The sequence below is a fragment of the Lontra canadensis genome, unplaced genomic scaffold (genome assembly GCF_010015895.1).
Source record: "Lontra canadensis isolate GAN:19392208 unplaced genomic scaffold, GSC_riverotter_1.0 scaffold91, whole genome shotgun sequence".
Classification (NCBI taxonomy): domain Eukaryota; kingdom Metazoa; phylum Chordata; class Mammalia; order Carnivora; family Mustelidae; genus Lontra; species Lontra canadensis.
This window is the reverse complement of record NW_022631085.1, coordinates 3417391-3435957: the sequence shown is the minus strand read 5'-3', so window position 1 is coordinate 3435957 and position 18567 is coordinate 3417391. Positions and strand designations below refer to the sequence as shown.

General features: G+C 47.3%; 1 protein-coding gene across 4 annotated transcripts in view; it reads right to left on the bottom strand.

Moving 5' to 3' along the window:
• The window catches only part of MYH11 (myosin heavy chain 11), a 109268-nt gene that overhangs the window by 28519 nt on the left and 62182 nt on the right, over positions 1 to 18567 (bottom strand). For all 4 annotated transcript variants that reach the window (XM_032836229.1, XM_032836230.1, XM_032836231.1 and 1 more), the window contains 9 exons: positions 17795 to 17893; positions 14709 to 14852; positions 10256 to 10351; positions 8767 to 8885; positions 6875 to 7027; positions 5812 to 5985; positions 4348 to 4521; positions 2711 to 2825; positions 68 to 261 (listed from right to left, as the gene is read on the bottom strand). In XM_032836229.1, coding sequence (XP_032692120.1) covers positions 68 to 261; positions 2711 to 2825; positions 4348 to 4521; positions 5812 to 5985; positions 6875 to 7027; positions 8767 to 8885; positions 10256 to 10351; positions 14709 to 14852; positions 17795 to 17893 — 1268 coding nt within the window. The remainder of the gene's footprint in view (positions 1 to 67; positions 262 to 2710; positions 2826 to 4347; positions 4522 to 5811; positions 5986 to 6874; positions 7028 to 8766; positions 8886 to 10255; positions 10352 to 14708; positions 14853 to 17794; positions 17894 to 18567) is intronic.

Here is an 18567-nt window from a genome sequence, read left to right as displayed (position 1 = left end):
TTCCTGATGATATCCCCAGGGAGTACATTTTGGCCCCCACCCCCAGGAGCCAGGCAGGTAGCCTCACCCTCTTCTCGTGGTTGGGGATGATACAGCGCACAAAGTTGGGTGTGGTGTTACGTAGGGTGGTCATCAGCTTCCCCAGCTGCTCTTTGTACAGCTGTCCCACTGTGCGGAACATGCCCTTCTTGGTCTTGGAGGCACTGGGCAGAGAGCTCTCTGTCATCTTGGCCATCTGGTCCAGGCCCACGATGCGGTCCACTGTGGGGCACATTAATGTTGGTGTCAGCCTCTGGCCCACCGAGGGGCCCTCCACCCCAGCAATAAGCCAGAGGACTAGGCCCAAAGAGTGGAGACTCCAAGTTATCTGCTCCATTTTGGTGGGCATCGTCCCCATTCTCTCCTCTGTGGACCAACACCTTTCCTCTAGCAATAGGTAAGGGGAGGTGTGCAGAGGTCTGCTTTCCATGTATTGTCTATTTGGGAAATCTAAAAGCTCCTGAAGTGACAAAAAGAACAAATTCTCTTAGGTTATCACAGAGACCTGGAAATAAATCCTGCTTTTGCCACTGTCTTGGCCTGGTGTCATTTTGTGCCTCAGTTTCTCCTACAAAATGGGGGTCAAACCAGCATCTACTTCCTAGGGCAGGAAGAAGCGAATAAAGTTTACCTCTCCTGCCTGCCTTCAGACCTTCATCTATCAATAAATATTTATTGAGAGCCTACTATGCACCAGGCCCCACAAACAGCCATGAACAAAGACCCTGTCTCCACACATACTCCCAGCTCATATTCTATGGATATTCTATTGGAAAAAGACCAACAATGACAACGTATGTAAGTATAAAATAGTCCAAGTGGTGAGACATACCTAGAAAGATAAAGCAGGGTAAAGGGGGAGAGAAAGAGTAATGGGGGTGATCTCTCTGATAAGCTGAGTGAGTGATTAGGTAGATTTTCAGAGAATCAATATTCTGGATACAAAGTATAGCAAAAACTCCAAGGTAGGAATCTAGGACGTTAATAGGGACTCAACAAGGAATAGGTGGTGTTGTTATTCGTGGTGGCATCACAGCCACCAAGGTTCTTTTTCTTTCAGAACAGAATGAGAGACTCCCACCATCCCAGTGGATGCTGCCCATCCAAGCCAAAACCACTGGCATAACTATGAATTTCCCTCAAGGCACGGCTTTGGCTGCACCCCACAAATTTTGGTAAGTTGTATTTCCCCCCCCCTTTTTTTTAGTTCAAAATATTTTAAAATTTCACTTGAGAAAATTAAATAACACACCTAGACACTTCTAATAAGACATGGGGGCCAAGACCCAAGTGCCATTTAGAAGTGTGTCATTTAACTTCCATGTATTTGGGGATTTTCCAGCTATCTTTCTCTTACTGATTTCTAGTTTAATCCCATGGTGGTCAAAGAGCAGACACTGTATGCTTTCTATTCTTTTAGATTCATTAAGGTTTGTTTTATGGGCCAGAATGCGGTCTAGTTTGGTGGAAGTTCCATGGGAGCTTGAGAAGAATGTGCATTCTGCTATTGGGGGATGAAGCAGTCTATAGACCGCAGTTCTATCCAGTTGGCTGATGACGGTTCAGCTCAACTCCACTGGCATTAGGATGCCCTATTTCTGCTCCTTGTACTCGGGCAGGTCATATGACTCCACGTCATAATGTCTTTGCTTGTCTCTCTCTTCTGTCAGACTCTGAGCTCCTTCAGGGAAGGGTCTTGCTGAAACGGTCACAGATCTCAGGGTGAGATGCCATTACCCCATCCCATGGCCTGGGACATGGCAAGCACTTAGTAAATGTTGGCACAACAGAACCCCTCCTCCAGCACTTTCTACCATGCTTAAAACAAGGGTGTCCAGGCCTATAAGCCCAAGGCTGATAGGCCTTGTGCAAGGACAGAGTTTGCTGTGGGCACCAAGGTCCAGGAACAAAAGTAGAAAACCCCATCGCCCCTAACAGTCATCACGGAAGCAGGCATGTACTAAGCATGTACTGAGCATGTACTGAGGCTTTACTATGGGACTGGCAGGTGTAAGCACTTCAACATGGATTAGTTCTTCTCTGGTTCTCAGAGGGAACCCAAGTGTGGTCCCCAGAACACCAGCCCCACCACCACCCCCAGGAACTTGTTAGAAATGCAAGTTCTCAGGCCCCACCTGGACCTGCTATATCAGAACTTTATCTGAGTTTCGACGAGCCCCCCAGCAGACCCTGATGCATGCTCAAGCTAGAGCCCCAGGTCTAATTCTACCCTCACAATAATCCTAGGAGAGCTGGGGACTATGCTTCTCTTCCTGGTTTTACTAAGGAGGACACTTAAGCTTAATGATGTCAAGAGACTCAGCCACGATGACACAGCTAGTGAGTAGCCAAGAGGAGATCATGGTCAAGTCTTTCTAACTCCAGATGGGAAGTCATCACACCTCCTGCACTGTTTCCTCTGTTACTGCTTGTCCCTTAACTTAGAACTGTCTTCCTGGGCCCCAGGTGTGGGACTGAGGGGTCAGGGGTCACCACTCTGGAAGTGGCTGGATGCGTCAACAAGTTGTCACTAGCACCTACACACCCTGTCCTCTCCCCACCCCCACACAGGCCCACCCCTTCCTGGGAGCAGGTGTGCAAACCAGGGCCACCTGGAAGGAAGCAGAGCCCTCCGTACCCAGTCCCCCAGCTCCAGCCGGCCAGCTCTTACCGTCCTTCCACAGGTCGGCCACGAACTTGTCCGAGGAGGCGTTGAGGAGGGAAGTCACGTTGTCATTCAGCGGGTCCATGTTCTTGGTCAGCCAGGCGCTGGCGTTGTAGTCCACCTGCAAGCATCAACGCCCTGGTCAGGGGCGTCTGCCTCTGTGACTAACTAAGGCCAGGGCCCAGGGGCTCCTGTTTCCCTCTGGGGTCTTCCCAGGTCAGAGAGGAAATGACGTTAGCAGCCACCGTGATGGAAATCTTCAAACACCCATGATAAGTCCCGCAGATCAGTTCTTTAAAGGACCCTGTGACAATGGGGGCTTCGGCCAACAGCGCCCCCTGTTGACTCCATCCGGGCTTCTCTTAGTTTCTGGCAGCCTTCCCTCTGCAGAGCCCAGGAGGATGGTTAGAGTTCCAGCCTTGGAGAGCTTTGCAGATGGCAAAACCCCTCCCTTACCCCCAAGGCTCTCCTATCATGAAGAGGGGCCTTGGCAACAATCCCATGACATGTGAGGACTTCACGTCCCCTCTCTGATGAGTGTAACTGCTGAACCTCGGAGATTCTGATACACCGATATACAGAAAAGGGATCGATAAAGCTTTTCCAGTTCCTGACTTGAACACGGACAATGGCCGAACCCTTCTTTTTATGATTGTGATGCTGAAATGGGAACAACCCATAAAATAGCTCTGGGGGGTTATTACGGGATGTGGATTGCCACGGTGATCACCAGGCCTGATCAGAGAGGGGACAGAAAAGAGCCACTTGGAAAGCGGGAAAGAGCAAAGCGTTCTTTTGTGTGCTTACAGGAACGCACACTCCCTTGACTTTGGGTAGGAGTTGGCAAACTTTTTTTTGGTAAAGACCCCAGATAGTAAATGCTTTCAGCGCTACAGGGCATGACATCTCTGTCACTGTGGGTCACAAGCAGCCAAAGACATTATGTAAACATGGGAGCTGTGAGCCCATAGAACTTCATTTACAGAAACAGGCTGTGGGTGAGATGTGGCACGTGGGCTGTGGTTTGCCAATGGCCGGTTCAGGGCCTTGCCTGTTTGCATGAGGTGGGGTGGGGGAGGGGAGGACACTGGAGAGACAAGAAAATACTAGATTCTGCAGGACAGGCCAAGCTGTGTTTTTTCCACGTTATCCAGGACCCTTGGGAGCCTTGGGGTTAGCTCCTGGGTAATTACAGCTCTCATGTGATGACCATCATTACCAAGGAAGAGGAGGAGGAGGAGGACAAGGAGAAGGAGGGCGACCTCCATCACGTATTTTCCTGGACAGCAGAAGCTGGCTGTGGTAAGCTCTAGGCTGTGGTAAGGGAGAGGTCTGTTGGGCCCAAAAATGTGTTTATCAGTCCTCTCATCCCACCTGGCCCTTCCTCTTGGGTTTAAATAGTAGCAGGAAAGAGTCAGTGTCTATACGAGAAAGAATTGCCTGGTCACCCTGTTGGAATACGTTATAGAGATTAGAATATATATGTATAAAGATCTCCCTTATAAACAGATAGGAAGACTTGCTTGGATTTGATTTACATTTGATTTACACCTTTGGGCTCTGCCATTCCTAAATTACTCCTGCTCTGAGCACCCCGCCTGGTCCCCGGGGACGGAGAGAGCCCTGGGGCCCGCGGCTGGTACCTTCCCGGCATAGTGGATGATGGAGAACTCCGTTTTGTCCTTGAGCTGCTTGGGTTTCTGAAACTTGGGGTGGTTGCCCTGCTCCGTGCATAGCTTCTCCACGAAGGACTTGTCCGTGGCCTTGGGGAACCAGCACTCCTCGTCCAGCAGGGCCAGCACGCCAGGAGGGTTGTTCTGTGGGAAACAAGGCAGGCAGGATCCCAGCTAGCGTGCCCGTGCCTCGGGCTTGCCAGAAAGAGTTGGCCACCGAAACACGCCATGTCGCCTCTTCTGCCTACATACAAAGATGGATTTATGCCTTCTACTCCCACAGATCTATCCTCAAATTACCTCAAATTACCCTGCGTCCAGTGGACCCACACTGGGGAGGGACAGGCGGGCACCGGCAGAACGTGTTTGCTGCTGCCCTCTAGTGGTCAGAACACACTGAACAGCCCACCTGAACTTGTTGCTCTACATGTAATTTGCTTTACATGTAATTTACATGTAAATTCATCTCAGGGTTCCTTTGGACAAAGCCCTTCTCTGTGGCCCGGACAGGCTAAGCCAAGGTGCCAGGAACACGGCCAAACTTACACACTTGCCATTTACTCGGCTCAAATGGTCTTCACTTTTTAGACTCAGATCAGGGAGGCATATTTCTTTTCTTTCTTTCTTTCTTTCTTTTTTAATGTAAGCTCTACACCCCACAAGGGGCTTGAACACAGGACTCTGAGATCAAGAGTCACATGCTCTTCTGACTGAGCTGGCCAGGCGCTCTGAGTGTTTCTTCACTGCTCTATGTAAAGCCGGCCTCCCTGAATCATTCCCCACATAGGCCCTATCAGAGCTTTTAGTGGATTTGTCTGGCTTCATGTCTGCTCCTTCAGGAGGCCAGGGACTAGGTCCATCCGGTCGATGGTTACATTCCCAGCCCCTGAAGAGGGGGCCCGGCACAGAGCAGGTACTTAGTACACAGTCATTCAACGACTGTTGCTTGTGTGCCTACTGTGGGCATGGTTCTAGGCGTTAGGGGTACATGAGCAAAGAGAAAAAAGACCCTTGCCTTTGGGGATGAATGATTGAGACAGGAGAAGAGAGGGGAGGGGAGAGAAAGGAATGGAGGGAAAGGAAAGAAACGGAAAGGTGAGGAGGGAAGGGATGGGAAGAGAGGGGAGGGAGGGGAAGGAATGCTAGAGAAGGGAGAGGAGGGAAGGGAGGCGAGGGAATGGAGGGGAAGGAATGGAGGGGAGAGGAGGGAAGGGGAGGGCAAGGGAAGGAGGCGAGAGGAGGGGTGGGAAAGAGAAATTAAAAAAAAAAAAAGAAAGTACCTTTGAGAATCAAATGTGGGCTAAGGGACAGTGTGATCAAGTTCACAAGGACTCGGTGGCGGGGGAAGCCGTGCACCCGTGGGGCGAGGGCAGGGTCCACATGCCACAGCCGAACGAGGCCACACACGCATGCGAGTGTGATGTGGGCCCTCACCGGCCGCTCAATGAGCTCGATGCAGGGCTGCAGGTCGAGACCAAAGTCGATGAAATTCCACTCGATGCCCTCGCGCTGGTACTCCTCCTGCTCCAGGATGAACATGGTGTGGTTGAACAGCTGCTGCAGCTTCTCGTTGGTGTAGTTGATGCACAGCTGCTCGAACGAGTTCACCTGAGTGCGCGACAGCGGGGAGGCCCGGTGAGCGTCTTGGTCAGAGGACACGGCACCCAGGGAAGCTCGGCCCCGAGAGAGCGCCATGGCTGGCAGCCTGTGCACCAGAGTCCAGCGCGGGCTGAGTCCCAGCAAAGGCCGCCTAGAGTTCACGGGACTGGCTCTTCTCACGCCATGGGGCCCCCACACATGCTGTTTTGAGGATGCTTATCTCCTTCAGCTGTGCAGTGATTTATGCATAGAACAACTACGCAGGGCCCTTCATCACCCTCCACTGCACAGATGGGGACGATGAAACTCAGAGAGGGAGTGATTCTCTCGTAGATGTGTTTCAGACTATCTGTCCATCTCCAGACCTTCCCTTTCACTGAGATCGTCCCTCCAGTCTGTGGGTGTGGGATCTATTAGCCATATCCCCATTACAAGAAGTACAGCAAGACCCTGAAAACAGGGCTTGGCCCAACTCAGGGGAGTGAGAGGGAGTGAGACTCAAGTGGAAGATTTTGCTTACAACTGTTGGGAGCAGTTGCGTCTGGTCAGAATTTCTGGGGTTGCCAAAAGGCAATCTAGAGCTGTGGCAGCCATTTTGGCACGATGAGGGGAAAACCAGCTTGAGAACAGAACCAATGTAGATGTGGAAAAGAGAGAGAGAGGGAGGGAGAGAGGTGGAAGAGATCAGGTCTTGCCTGTTGGACCCAGCTGTAGCTCTGGCCTTCTCAGTTTCACAAACCAGTACATTTCTTACACCCTCAAGGGTGTAACCTTAGCTAGACAGCCTCCCAGTCTAAGTAGTTATCTGCCTGCCCTTCTCTGAAATAATGGCTTCTCCAAAGGAGACTTCATTCCAAAGAGTCAAGACCATGGCTGTCAGGATCCCACCAAGCTGTACCTCAAAGATCTCAAATCCAGCAATGTCCAGGATCCCCAGGAACGAAGCCCCTTGCCGGTGGGTCTTGTCTAGGGCTTTATTCACACGGGTGAGTATCCAGCGGAAAAGACGTTCATAGGTGGCCTTGGCCAGAGCCTCTATGGCAAAGTCTGCCTGTGGAGACAAGTGAAGGAACATGGGCATCTCCAGTGGGCCACATTTTCAGATAAGCCTGGTGAGCAGCTCAGACTTTTATTCCCCTCCTACCCATAATCCGTCCTTTAAAAACAAACAAAAAAGGACATTACACCATCTCTACACCCAGTAGAAAAGTGGCAGTAAGGAATTGAGTGGTCAGACCTAAGGAATGACTGTGTGCATCATTAAATACTTCCTATCAGGGGAGCTGGAACTGAGGAGAGCCTGTTGCATCAGAGGGACCATAGAGAAGTGGTCAGTGCTGCCTCTAGAAAGGGTACACAGTCATTTTCAAAAACATATCTTTTAGGTCTGACCTTGAAGGTACAACTAAGAGATCAAGATGAGATCGTGAGTGCGGTACCGTGCTATTCTTATTCAGTACTGGATCTTCACAACCTGATATGGGGACTTTGAATATTCTAGTATTGGATGGATGAGTAATAAAGAAATGGACAGATGGATGAAAAGATGAATAGATGATACATGGATGACTGAATGGACGGATGAACGGATGGATGGTCGGATGGACGGATGGATGGGTGGATGGATGGACACTTCCCACTGTGGGATCATCCACAGTATAAAGTCTAACAAAGGCAGAAGTCAGCGAAAATAAGTTAGGATGGATGGATGGATGGATGAACGATAGATGGATGGATGGACAGACGGACGGATGGATGGATGGATGAACGGATGGATGAACGGATAGATGAACGGATGGATGAACGATAGATGGATGGATGGACAGACGGACGAACGGACGGACAGAAGGATGGATGGATGAATGGGTGGGTGGATGGATGGATGGATGGATGGATGGACGGATGGACGGATGGACGGGTGGACGGATGGACGGATGGACGGGTGGACGGGTGGACGGGTGGATGGATGGATGGACGGATGGACGAATGGATGGGTGGATGGATGGATGGATGGACAGACGGACGGACGGATGGATGGATGGATGGACGGATGGATGAACGGATAGATGGACGGATGGATGAACGATGGATGGATGGACAGACGGACGAACGGATGGATGGATGAATGGGTGGATGGATGGATGGACGGATAGATGGATGGATGGATGGATGGACGGACAAACAGATGGACAGACGGATGGATGGATGAATGGGTGGATGGATGGATGGACGGATGAATGGATGGACAGATGGATGGATGAACGTATGGATGGTTGGATGGATGGACACTTCCCACTGTGGGATCATCAACAGTATAAAGTCTAACAAAGGCAGAAGTCAGCGAAAATAAGTTAGGATGGATGGATGGATGGATGGATGGACGGATGAACGGATGGATGAACGGATAGATGGATGGATGGATGGATGGACGGACAAACAGATGGACAGACGGATGGATGGATGAACGGGTGGATGGATGGATGGATTGCTCAATGAACGGATGGATGGATGCATGAATGGATAGATGGATGGATGGATGGATGGATGGACGGACGGGTGGATGGATGGATGGATGGATGGATGGACGGACGAATGGATGGGTGGATGGATGGATGGATGGATGGATAAATAGATGCGTGGAAGGATGGATGGATGGATGGATGGATGGATGAACAGATGGACAGATGGACGGGTGAACGGATGGATGGAAGGATGGATGATTCTGCAGCAATAAATGGCAAGCACAGAAATCATTTCACATGCAAAAATCAACAACAAGTGTATCATTACCTGTTCTTTTGTCTGAGCTTTCTGTACTACATCCCGCCCAACTTTGATACGTGGAGTCAGGATGGACCTGGTGAAATCTGTCACATTAATTCCCATGAGGTGACAAACCTTCTGAGCAGCTGGATGAAGGAAAAAAGCATGTTAAGAATATCACAAAAGAGAAGGCTTAGGAAGGGAGGCCCATCACATGGGATATTTATGATCTATGTGTACATCAGGTATTTTTCGAGAAATGGAGTATGACGGTAGTGAACATAGCATAAAAGAGTCCTGAAAACTGTTGTCATTGGTGACCTCATCCCCAGTGTTTTGCTAAGAGGTGGGATGGAAGTATGCCCCAAGGAGGGGCTTAGGGTCAGAGAGTTCTAAGTCCAAGCCCTTGCCCCTTTCCCACTTCCTAACCACATGATTTTGGAAAAACCATTTCAGTTCCTAGAGTCTTACTTTTTTCAGCTTGTAAAAAGAATGGGCCACCTGGTACCTTGTTGGGTTGTCAACGCACTTAAATGAGGTAAGGCACATCAAATGCCCAGCATTTGGCCAGCTACCAATAAAGATGTGTCCCATTGGGCCAGGATGTGTGTCGCATCATTATTTGTGGTGGAAAAAACCTTAAATGTCCACTAATATGGAAATGAACAAATATATCATGGTATTTTCACAAGATGAGTTCCCACCAGCAGGTAAAGGAACAACTCTCATTTTCTCTCTCTCTAGACTAGCCAATGCCTCTCAACTGGGGATGATTTTGCTCCCACAGGACATTTGGCAATAATCAGAGACATTTTCGGTTGTGGCACTAGGGGGCACTATTGCTGAAGCTGTAGGAGACTAGAAAGCCCGCTGCTTATTTGTAGGTAAGGCTGTCAATTTTAGAAAAAAAAAAAATAAATACAGGAGGCTTAGTTGAACCGGAATTTCATATGAACAACCAACATTTACAAATTGTAATTATGTTCCAAATATTGCAAAGAACATACAATGTATTATAAAATTATACAGTTTGCAATACAAATATTTGCTGTTTATGTGAAATTCAGGTTTTACTGGGCATCTTGGATTTTATTTGGCAGTTTTAATTGCAGAGAAACCTGAGCTCTGCCTCCCCAGCAAGACCGTGTGTGCCATGAGGAATGGGGCTGTTTTTATGGGGTTTCTTGATGAACCCCGGGACCTGGCAGATTGCCCATGTTCAGAAATATTTGTTTAACAAAACAAATAATGGGGTTGAGGTTAGAATTGATGCTCCCTAAGGATCCTTCCTGTCTCAAACTATTAGTCCCCCTCCCCGCCTCCCAGCCCACGCTCTGATTCAAGAACTTCCCACTGTGGGATCATCACCAGTAAAAGTCTAACAAAGACAGAAGTCAGCGAAAATAAGTTAGTTTGGCTCTTGTTAATACCCTCACCCAAAAAACAAGCAAAGACTTCATGTGACCCTCCTTCCCATCACACAAGTTGTCGATTATTGAGAAAAGACAAGAAGAACCTGTGTTATCTGGCATGGATGCCTGGTCTGTGTTTCTTTCCTTCTTGAAGACGATATTTCCAAGCTGCAGGACAGACGACACCACCTTCAGTATAGCTGGGTAAGAGGAGAGGAGCAGATGAGACACAGATGTCAATGCCAAGGTGCTCTGGAGGGTTAGAGTCTCAAAGTTATCAGGGACCTTAGAGCGAACTTACGTCTTTCTCCCAGTTCTGAGCTCCTAAGTCTAGGAAAAAGGCAAACTAACCTAATTCCCTGCTAACACTGTAGAAAACTTGGCTGGGGATAGCAGAATATATTCAGATGGTTGCTAAAAATCTTGTGTTATCTAGGAATACTGTGCAGCAGGGGTTGGACCAACCCATTCACCAATTCTGGCCCACTGCCTGCCATTGTAAATAAAGTTTTATTGGAACACAGCCACAAACATTCATTTGTATATGGTGAGTAGCTGTTTGATGCTATAAGGACAGAGTTGAACAGTTGCAACAGAGATCATATGACCCACAAAATATTATATTACCTGACCGCTTACAGAAAATGTTTGTCAACCCCTACTCTACAGCAAGGAGAATGAATGACTGACAACCAAACAATAAAACTGTTGTATCTCACAAATGCTGAGCAAAAGGAGCCAAATACAAACAAGAACATCAGTATGTAAGTCTACTAACAGAAAGTTCAAGAACAGGGAAAATTATACTGTTAGAAGTCAGGATAATGGTTAACCTTGACTGCGGGAAACTATTAGAAGGGCTATGGGAACCTTCGGCGGGGGGCTGTTGGTGTTCTCTTAGTTTAAATGGGTGTGAGGAACACAGGTATGTTCAGTATCTAAAACTTAATCAAACAGTGTACTTATAATATACACAATTTCCTAAATGTAAAGTATATGTCAATAAAAGATATTTAAAGGGGCGCCTGGGTGGGTTAAGTGGGTTAAGCCTCTGCCTTCGGCTCGGGTCATGATCTCAGGGTCCTGGGATTGAGCCCCGCATTGGGCTCCCTGCTCAGCGGGGAGCCTGCTTCCCCCTTCTCTCTCTCCGCCTGCCTACTTGTGATCTCTCTGTCAAATAAAATAAAATCTTTAAGAAAAGATACTTAAAAAGCAAAAAACAAAATAAAGCAAAACAACAATCCCCGTCCTTCTTAATATTGTCTGGCTGAGAACACAAGATACTTAGGCTAGGATCAAGAAGGGGGAAACTTTTTCCTACTTGTTATCCAAGAGTCTTCAGGTAAAACGATTTGTTCCCAGACCCTTGGAACACTACTAACTAACTAACTAACTAACTAACATTACCGTTAAAATGGCTCCTACGACTGACCTCCCCACAAGACTGTGAGTTACTGGAGAGTGGGGGACTGTCCTATCATCTCTGTATTCTCAAAGCCTCCTTCAGGGTCCAGACACACATAGGGAGGGAGGGAAGATGGAAAGAGTTTGCAGGATGGAAGGATGCGTGGATGGATGGAAGATGGATCAGGGATGTGTGGAGGGAAGGAAGAGAGGAAGATGGACAAATCAATGGTTGGACCAGTAGATGGATGGTTGATGGATGGTTGATGGTTGATGATGGATAGATGATCAGTGGGTTGACGAATAAATGGGCTAATTGATGGTGTTGACAGATGGAAGGGTGCAGGATGGAAAGCTGGGTGTTTGCCTTTAGTAGAACACATATGCAAATCCCCCAGGGCTCTGGCTTCCAAGAAGAAATCACCGAGTTCTGCAAACAAAGCCTGAGATCCCAGCCTCCTCTGGTTCTTCAGGCCAACCTTGGGGTGCCAGCCCTTCGCAACAGCTGCCCTCCCACCTCAGGGACTCTGGCCCAGCTCAACAGGAGGAAGGCCCAGTTACTGACCACCCACCCATCTGCTCCCACTCACTACTGCAGAAACCCTTCCTCCCCCAAAGCGTAGAGCTTCTTCTGATGGGAAACAACTAAGGCAGAGGGGCTTTGTCAACTGCTAAGTGTTATACTAATAGTTTTTAAGCTCTAAGTTTAAGCTAAGGATTGCTGAAGTGCTCACAGGGCCCAGGGAAGGAGTGTCATTCAGGGGGTCTCAACCTTGGCACTGCTGAAGTTTGGGACCAGATAAATCTTTGCAGGGGGCGCGGGGTGGGGGGAGGGAAGGGGCGCTCTTCGTGCTGTTCCGTGTATCCCTACAGGATGTTTAGAAGCATTCCTGGTCTCCAACCACTAGGTGGCAGCAGTGTTCCCTCTCGTGAGCTATAAGAATCAAAAATTTCCAGGGGAGGGGGCGGGATATTATCAAATTCTAGCAAGATGCTGGGCCCCGGGGATCCGCTCTATGTGGTGAAAGCAGGGGATGCGCAAGGACCAGAGAGGGGTTGAGGACCAGAGAGGGGTGCCAAGCTGCTGCTCTCTTCAAGTCGTTAGGAGAATTAAAAAGAACAGAGAAAAGGATCAACTTCTCACAGTGGGATTCCACCCTTACTGATAAGGACACCAGTCCACATTTTAGAATACACTGGGCTCCTTCTAGCCTTGATTTCCATACCTGGTTCTGACACGGATTTTGGAAAGGGTTTAAAGGACAAAAACCACCTTTCCACACACAAACACAGAGCACAGAGAATCACACAATGAGGCTTGGCAGTCGCTGAGACACAACAGGGAGTCCCAGCTCCACCAGCAACATGCTGCTTGTCCCTGGGCAAGTTTCTTCACTTCTCTGGGCCTCAGTTGTCTCATCTGCAGATTGGGGATAACAATGGCCACATCGCTGGGTTCTTCTGATATTAAATAAGGCATAAAAAGCACTTAGCATATTGTTTTATCTCCTGATGTCTTCACTTTAAATATATTACAAATATTTCCACAAGTCCCTGTGGTTCTAAAACAATTCAGAAAGCAATTGTTTTCTTTCTTAAGGCCAAATAATAATTGAATAAATCCTCGCTGATCAACATTTCTGGTTTTTGTTATTTAACACTGGACATTTTGGTGCCTTTTTGTTTTTTTAAAGAGGCATTAGCAAATGCTTGGCATACAGTACTTAGTGTGTGTGTGTGTGTGTGTGTGTGTGTGTGTGTGTGTTTAAAGCAAAGATTAGAAGTAAAAATGACTCGTGTCCCAAATAAAATAAATCCTTCTGGGAGAGCCCATGCCATTCAGGAAGGGATGCTGTTACCCCGGATTCTGCTGTGGGGCTCTGGCTAAAATCCACAAACACCACCCATTTGTCCACTGGCCCATGGAGTCTGCTTTTTCTGGGCCCCCAGTTATCTCAAGGGAAGCTGCCCTCTAGACTGCCTTTCAGCAACCTTAGCATGATTCTGGGGCTCCAAAGGGGTGTGGGCGTGGGAACGAAGAAAAATTTTCCACAACCGTGTCCTAGTGTTCCCAAAAGAGATTAACCTTGGACACTGGGGCACGTCTAACTCAGAAGGACAAGTATTTCTTTCTTTTTTTTTTTTTAAGATTTTATTTATTTATTTGACACAGAGAGAGAGATTACAAGCAGGCAGAGAGTGGGAAGCAGGCCCCCCACCAAACAGAGAGCCCGATGAGGGGCTCCAACCCAGGACCCCGAGACCATGACCTGAGCTGAAGGCAGAGGCTTAACCCACTTAGCCACCCAGGCGCCCCAGGACAAGTATTTCTTAAAGCACAGTGTGGAAACCAAGATGATCTCTTCGAGCTTTCTTGGTCTCAGAATCAAATGTGTTTCTTGGTCATTGGTTGGTGATATTGATCAACATGGGTCTATGACCAGAACGCACTTTCCAGGAAGAATCCAAGTAAGCCCCTCACCTCAGTTACTCCCCCAACCCCTGCCCATCCTGGGCCCATATGTTCTTGAAAAGGCCAACGTCCTCTCTAGCTCCAGCATGGAACAGAGACTATAAGATAAGCCACTCAGAGCTTTCCTGGGATCATTGTGAATAACTCAGGAATATGCATATCAACCTAAGCCAACCAGTAAGAGTCAATGGAACTCCATCCAGGGACTCAGAGAAGGAATCCAGTCTACTTTGCTGGACATAAACCCAAAGGATGTAAGGGCTGGAGCCTCAGCAGCCATTCTGCTCCCAAAAAATGGCAGACACCTAAAGACAATACTGCTCACAGACCAGGTTCTAGAGATATCCTTTGAGTCCACAGAACCCACTGTACCTGAAACCCCTATCCCTGAACTTTCCGGCTCTGCAAGTGGATCATTTCCCTTTTTGCTTATGCCAATTCCAGTTGCTTATAACTGAAAGAGTCTAACATATGAAGCCACTTTTCTAAAACACCAATAAGCCACCTAAGGTAATATTAATTTTCCTTCGCTCCTTTTTTTTTTTCTTTTTTTTTTAGGATATGGAGAGAATCCAGCAAGCAGAAATCTGTCCCAACCAGAGAAGAACCTCTAACTAATTCTGGTGGCCATGACTCTAGGTCCCCTCACCAGCCTCCAGTCTCAAGGCATGAAGACTTACACAGCTGCTCCTCCTCATTGAAGCCCATAATTGCCATGGCCTCCAAGGTTTCTTGGAACATCTCGTCATCCTGGGCAGCTGGGATGGGCACAAAGCCATTGGAGAGGAATGTATAGTTGTTGAAGCCCTCCAAAAGCAAGTCATCTAGAAGGAGACGAAGATGGGATGGTGGTCAGGAAGAAGGACTTTGAACATGAGAGGCAGGAACCTGGTGAAGGGTCTGGATAAATTGGATAAATTTCTTAAGCAAAATCACTAAATTTGTTCCCTTTCCTGAGACTTGTACAATTTAAAACCTTCCTTTTACTCTATCACACAGAAGGCATCACCAGCCAACACCAGCCTCATACCGTGGTGCAGGTTGTGCACTGCCCCAAGGTATCTGGCAGCTGAAACCTAGTCTTAGTTCCACCTGTTAAGCCACATCCCCTGATACAAGGTTGCATCTAGCTGGATGAAGGGACACCTTTATCTCAGCTGCCCCCAAACACCCTGCCTTTGGGAACAAAGCTGCCTGAAAAATTAGATCTGTATTTATCCATCCACTTATGAAACTTTATCACATCATTAATATGCATGAATTTCAAAAATCAATTACTGTCAAAAGGTTTATAATAAAAACACCATTCCCTGTTCACTCTTTTTCCAATTCCTACCTTACCCCATAGTACTGCTTTTCTCTCTTTTAGCTGTTCCTTCTGGTACTTACCACTATCTATTTAACAGCTTAATATAAATTATATTTAGCATAGGCTTGTATATACTATATGTCATATATTATATAGGCTTATACAAATTATAATGTTGTATTTAGATATCATCTATAATAAACCAGTTCTGGATATTTCAAAATGAGATATTATCTATCGATCACCTGTAATGGTGGATAAAGATTTAGCTCTCTTATCATATCTAGTCTATTGGTTTGTTTTTTTAAGATTTAATTTAATTTATTTATTTTGACAGAGAGACACAGTGAGGGAGGGAACAGAAGCAGGGGGAGTGGGAGAAGGAGAAGCAGGCTTCCTGCTAAGCAGAGAGCCAGATGTGGGGCTGATCCATGACGCTGAGATCATGACCCGAGCCAAAGGCAGACGCTTTAATGATTGAGCCACCCAGGTGCCCCTCCTGGTTGTTTTTACAAATAAAGTTTTATTAGAAACCACCCCACTTCCATTTCCTTGTCTCTTTTTGTGGCAGCTTTCATGTTACAGGGGCAGGCAGATTTGAGTAGCTGCCACAGAACCCATAGGTCCCCCAAACCTAGAATATTTACATCAGTCCCTTTAGCGGCAACATTTGCCAACTCCCCGTTTGGAACAGGAAACATAGTAAAGCGGTATTCTGTGGTTACATTTTGTTTCCGCTCTTGTTCATCCCCTCCCCCATTTATAACTGCTTCTCTTTTTCTTGTACTATCTGCTTTTAGCACACCCTACAATTCAACAAATGTCCTCTTCCAGATCAGTCTTTAATGAGGCTGGATTTGACTATGGTTTTGGAGAAAAGTCAATGAGATAGTTTTCTTTTTGAACAAAGGTCTTTTATGGGTCAAGTCACTTGGAAAGTGCCTGAGGTTAAACTGACCCAAGAAACCAGTTAACTCCAGCCTTTGGGTTAGCCAGGATGCCTGATTAAAGTCACAAGGATTTGGGTCTTGACCAAGATTTCATTATCCAGACTCTGGGTAACTTACAAATGTTTGATCCTCTCTTTCCAGATCTAGCATCAAGAATAAAAATGGCCTCGAGGAATTTTAGGACTTAGCTTTATCCTTGCCCAATTGTTGGAAGACTAGAGACAGAGCACAAACCTGGAACCCAGATCACCAAACAAGCAAACTATTGACTTTGGTTCCAGAGATGGAGAGATAGACACATTTCTCCCTGGGCCACCTCATAATGTCCTGCACTGTAACTGATAACTTACCTAATTTCCAGTGTACAACATCTGTTCAGCATCTCCCCCTTTTATTCAAAACTGCTCTACCGCCAAGCGTCAGGATTTAAGAGTGAATGAGGTCTCCCCCTAGTGGCAGAACATTGCACTACACCTCATCACAGCGAAGATACCAGCACACACATCCCTTGGATAAATTTCTTTTTCTTTTTTTTTTTTTTTTAAGATTTTATTTAGTTATTTATTTGACAGACAGAGATCACAAGTAGGCAGAGAGGCAGGCAGAGAGAGAGAGCGGAGGAAGCAGGCTCCCCGCTGAGCAGAGAGCCCGATGTGGGGCTCGATCCCAGGACCCTGGGATCATGACCTGAGCCGAAGGCAGAGGCTTTAACCCACTGAGCCACCCAGGCACCCCCCTTGGATAAATTTCTTAAGCAAAATCACTAACCCTGGGCCCCAAAAATGATGGGAAGCAAAGTTTGTATTGTTCTCATAAAATGTTAATCTTAAAATTATTACTATAATTTAGACTATAATATGTATATATTTCTCCTTTCAGCTGTGTGATTTGCATATTCTTTTAAGAGTAAATTACTGGAGTTTCAGAACATACAACAGCCTATATATGACACACAGTATATACAAGCCTATGTTATAGATCATCTATATTAAGCTGTTAAATAGAGAGATAGTGGTAAGTACCAGAAGGAACAGGTAGAAGTGATAAAATCAGTACTATAGGGTAAGGTAGGAATTGGAAAAAGGGTGAACAGGGAATGGTGTTTTTATTATAAACCTTTTGACAGTAATTGATTTTTTAAATTCATGCATATTAATGATGCATAAAGTTTCATAAGTGGATGGATAAATATGGATCTAATTTTTCAGGCAGCTTTGTTCCCAAAGGCAGAGTGTTTGGGGGCAGCTGGGATAAAGACGTCCCTTCGTCCAGCTAGATGCAACCCTGTGTCAGGGGATGTGGCTTAGCAGGTGGCCAAGGCTAGGTTTCAGCTCACCAAAAGGAGATGAGGAATTACACTCCTGCCACCCAAAGTTACTTATTCCCTGGACAGCATCTGAGGCTCTGGTTTAATAACCAATCTATTAACCCTGGATCGTGATGAATGGGGAGGTTGAACCCCATCACCCACCCCACCCCCAGTGATGCATTCTCACAGGTCACTTACTTTTCATCTTGTCCTTGGCTCCAGCAATCAGGTAATAAAAGATGTGGAACGTCCTCTCGTCTCTGGCTTGGCGGATTGCCCGTGACTTCTCCAGCAGATCTAGTTTGGGGGAGGAGCTAAGGATTCTGGGGGTATCACAGGTGTTCCCCTTGCCAGAACCTATCTTCCTCTCCCATCTCTGTCTTACCAACAGCCAGAGAGGAGATCTCACTTAAGCCTTACCAACTATCCAAGGAAGTAAGCGCAATAGGGAAACCGAGGGTCAGGGAAGGAAGTCATTTTCCAAGAGCACGCAAAAAGAATGCGAACCCACCCCTAACTCATTAAAGGAGAGAAGCCATTCCACTGTGGTGCGCCATGGAGACCACAGGGGTCCCAGATTGTGGGGGAGGGCACACAGGTGGCTGGGCCATTGTACCAGGTGGATTTCTTCTTCCATAAGTGCGATGTGGCAGGATGTTAGGACAGGCCCACCTGTGCCCTGCAAAGGTAGCAGTGCTTGCCTTCCTAGAGCCCTAAAATTTAGCCTAGCAGTTGACTCCGCTGTCCCAGTCCACTTCCAACTGTGCATCCTTAGAAGGCTTGTTAAAATCCAGGGGGCCAGCCCATCCCTATAGCTCTGAGTCTGCAGGTCTGGGGCAGGGTCCATGGCCTGCATTTCTTACAAGCTCCCAGGTGGCACAGGGGCTGCTGGCCAGGCTACGCACTATGCCAGCTGCGGATCTGAAAGGCAGAAGCTGAGGCCAGAGGGAGGGGTCTCTGTCCGGGACTCG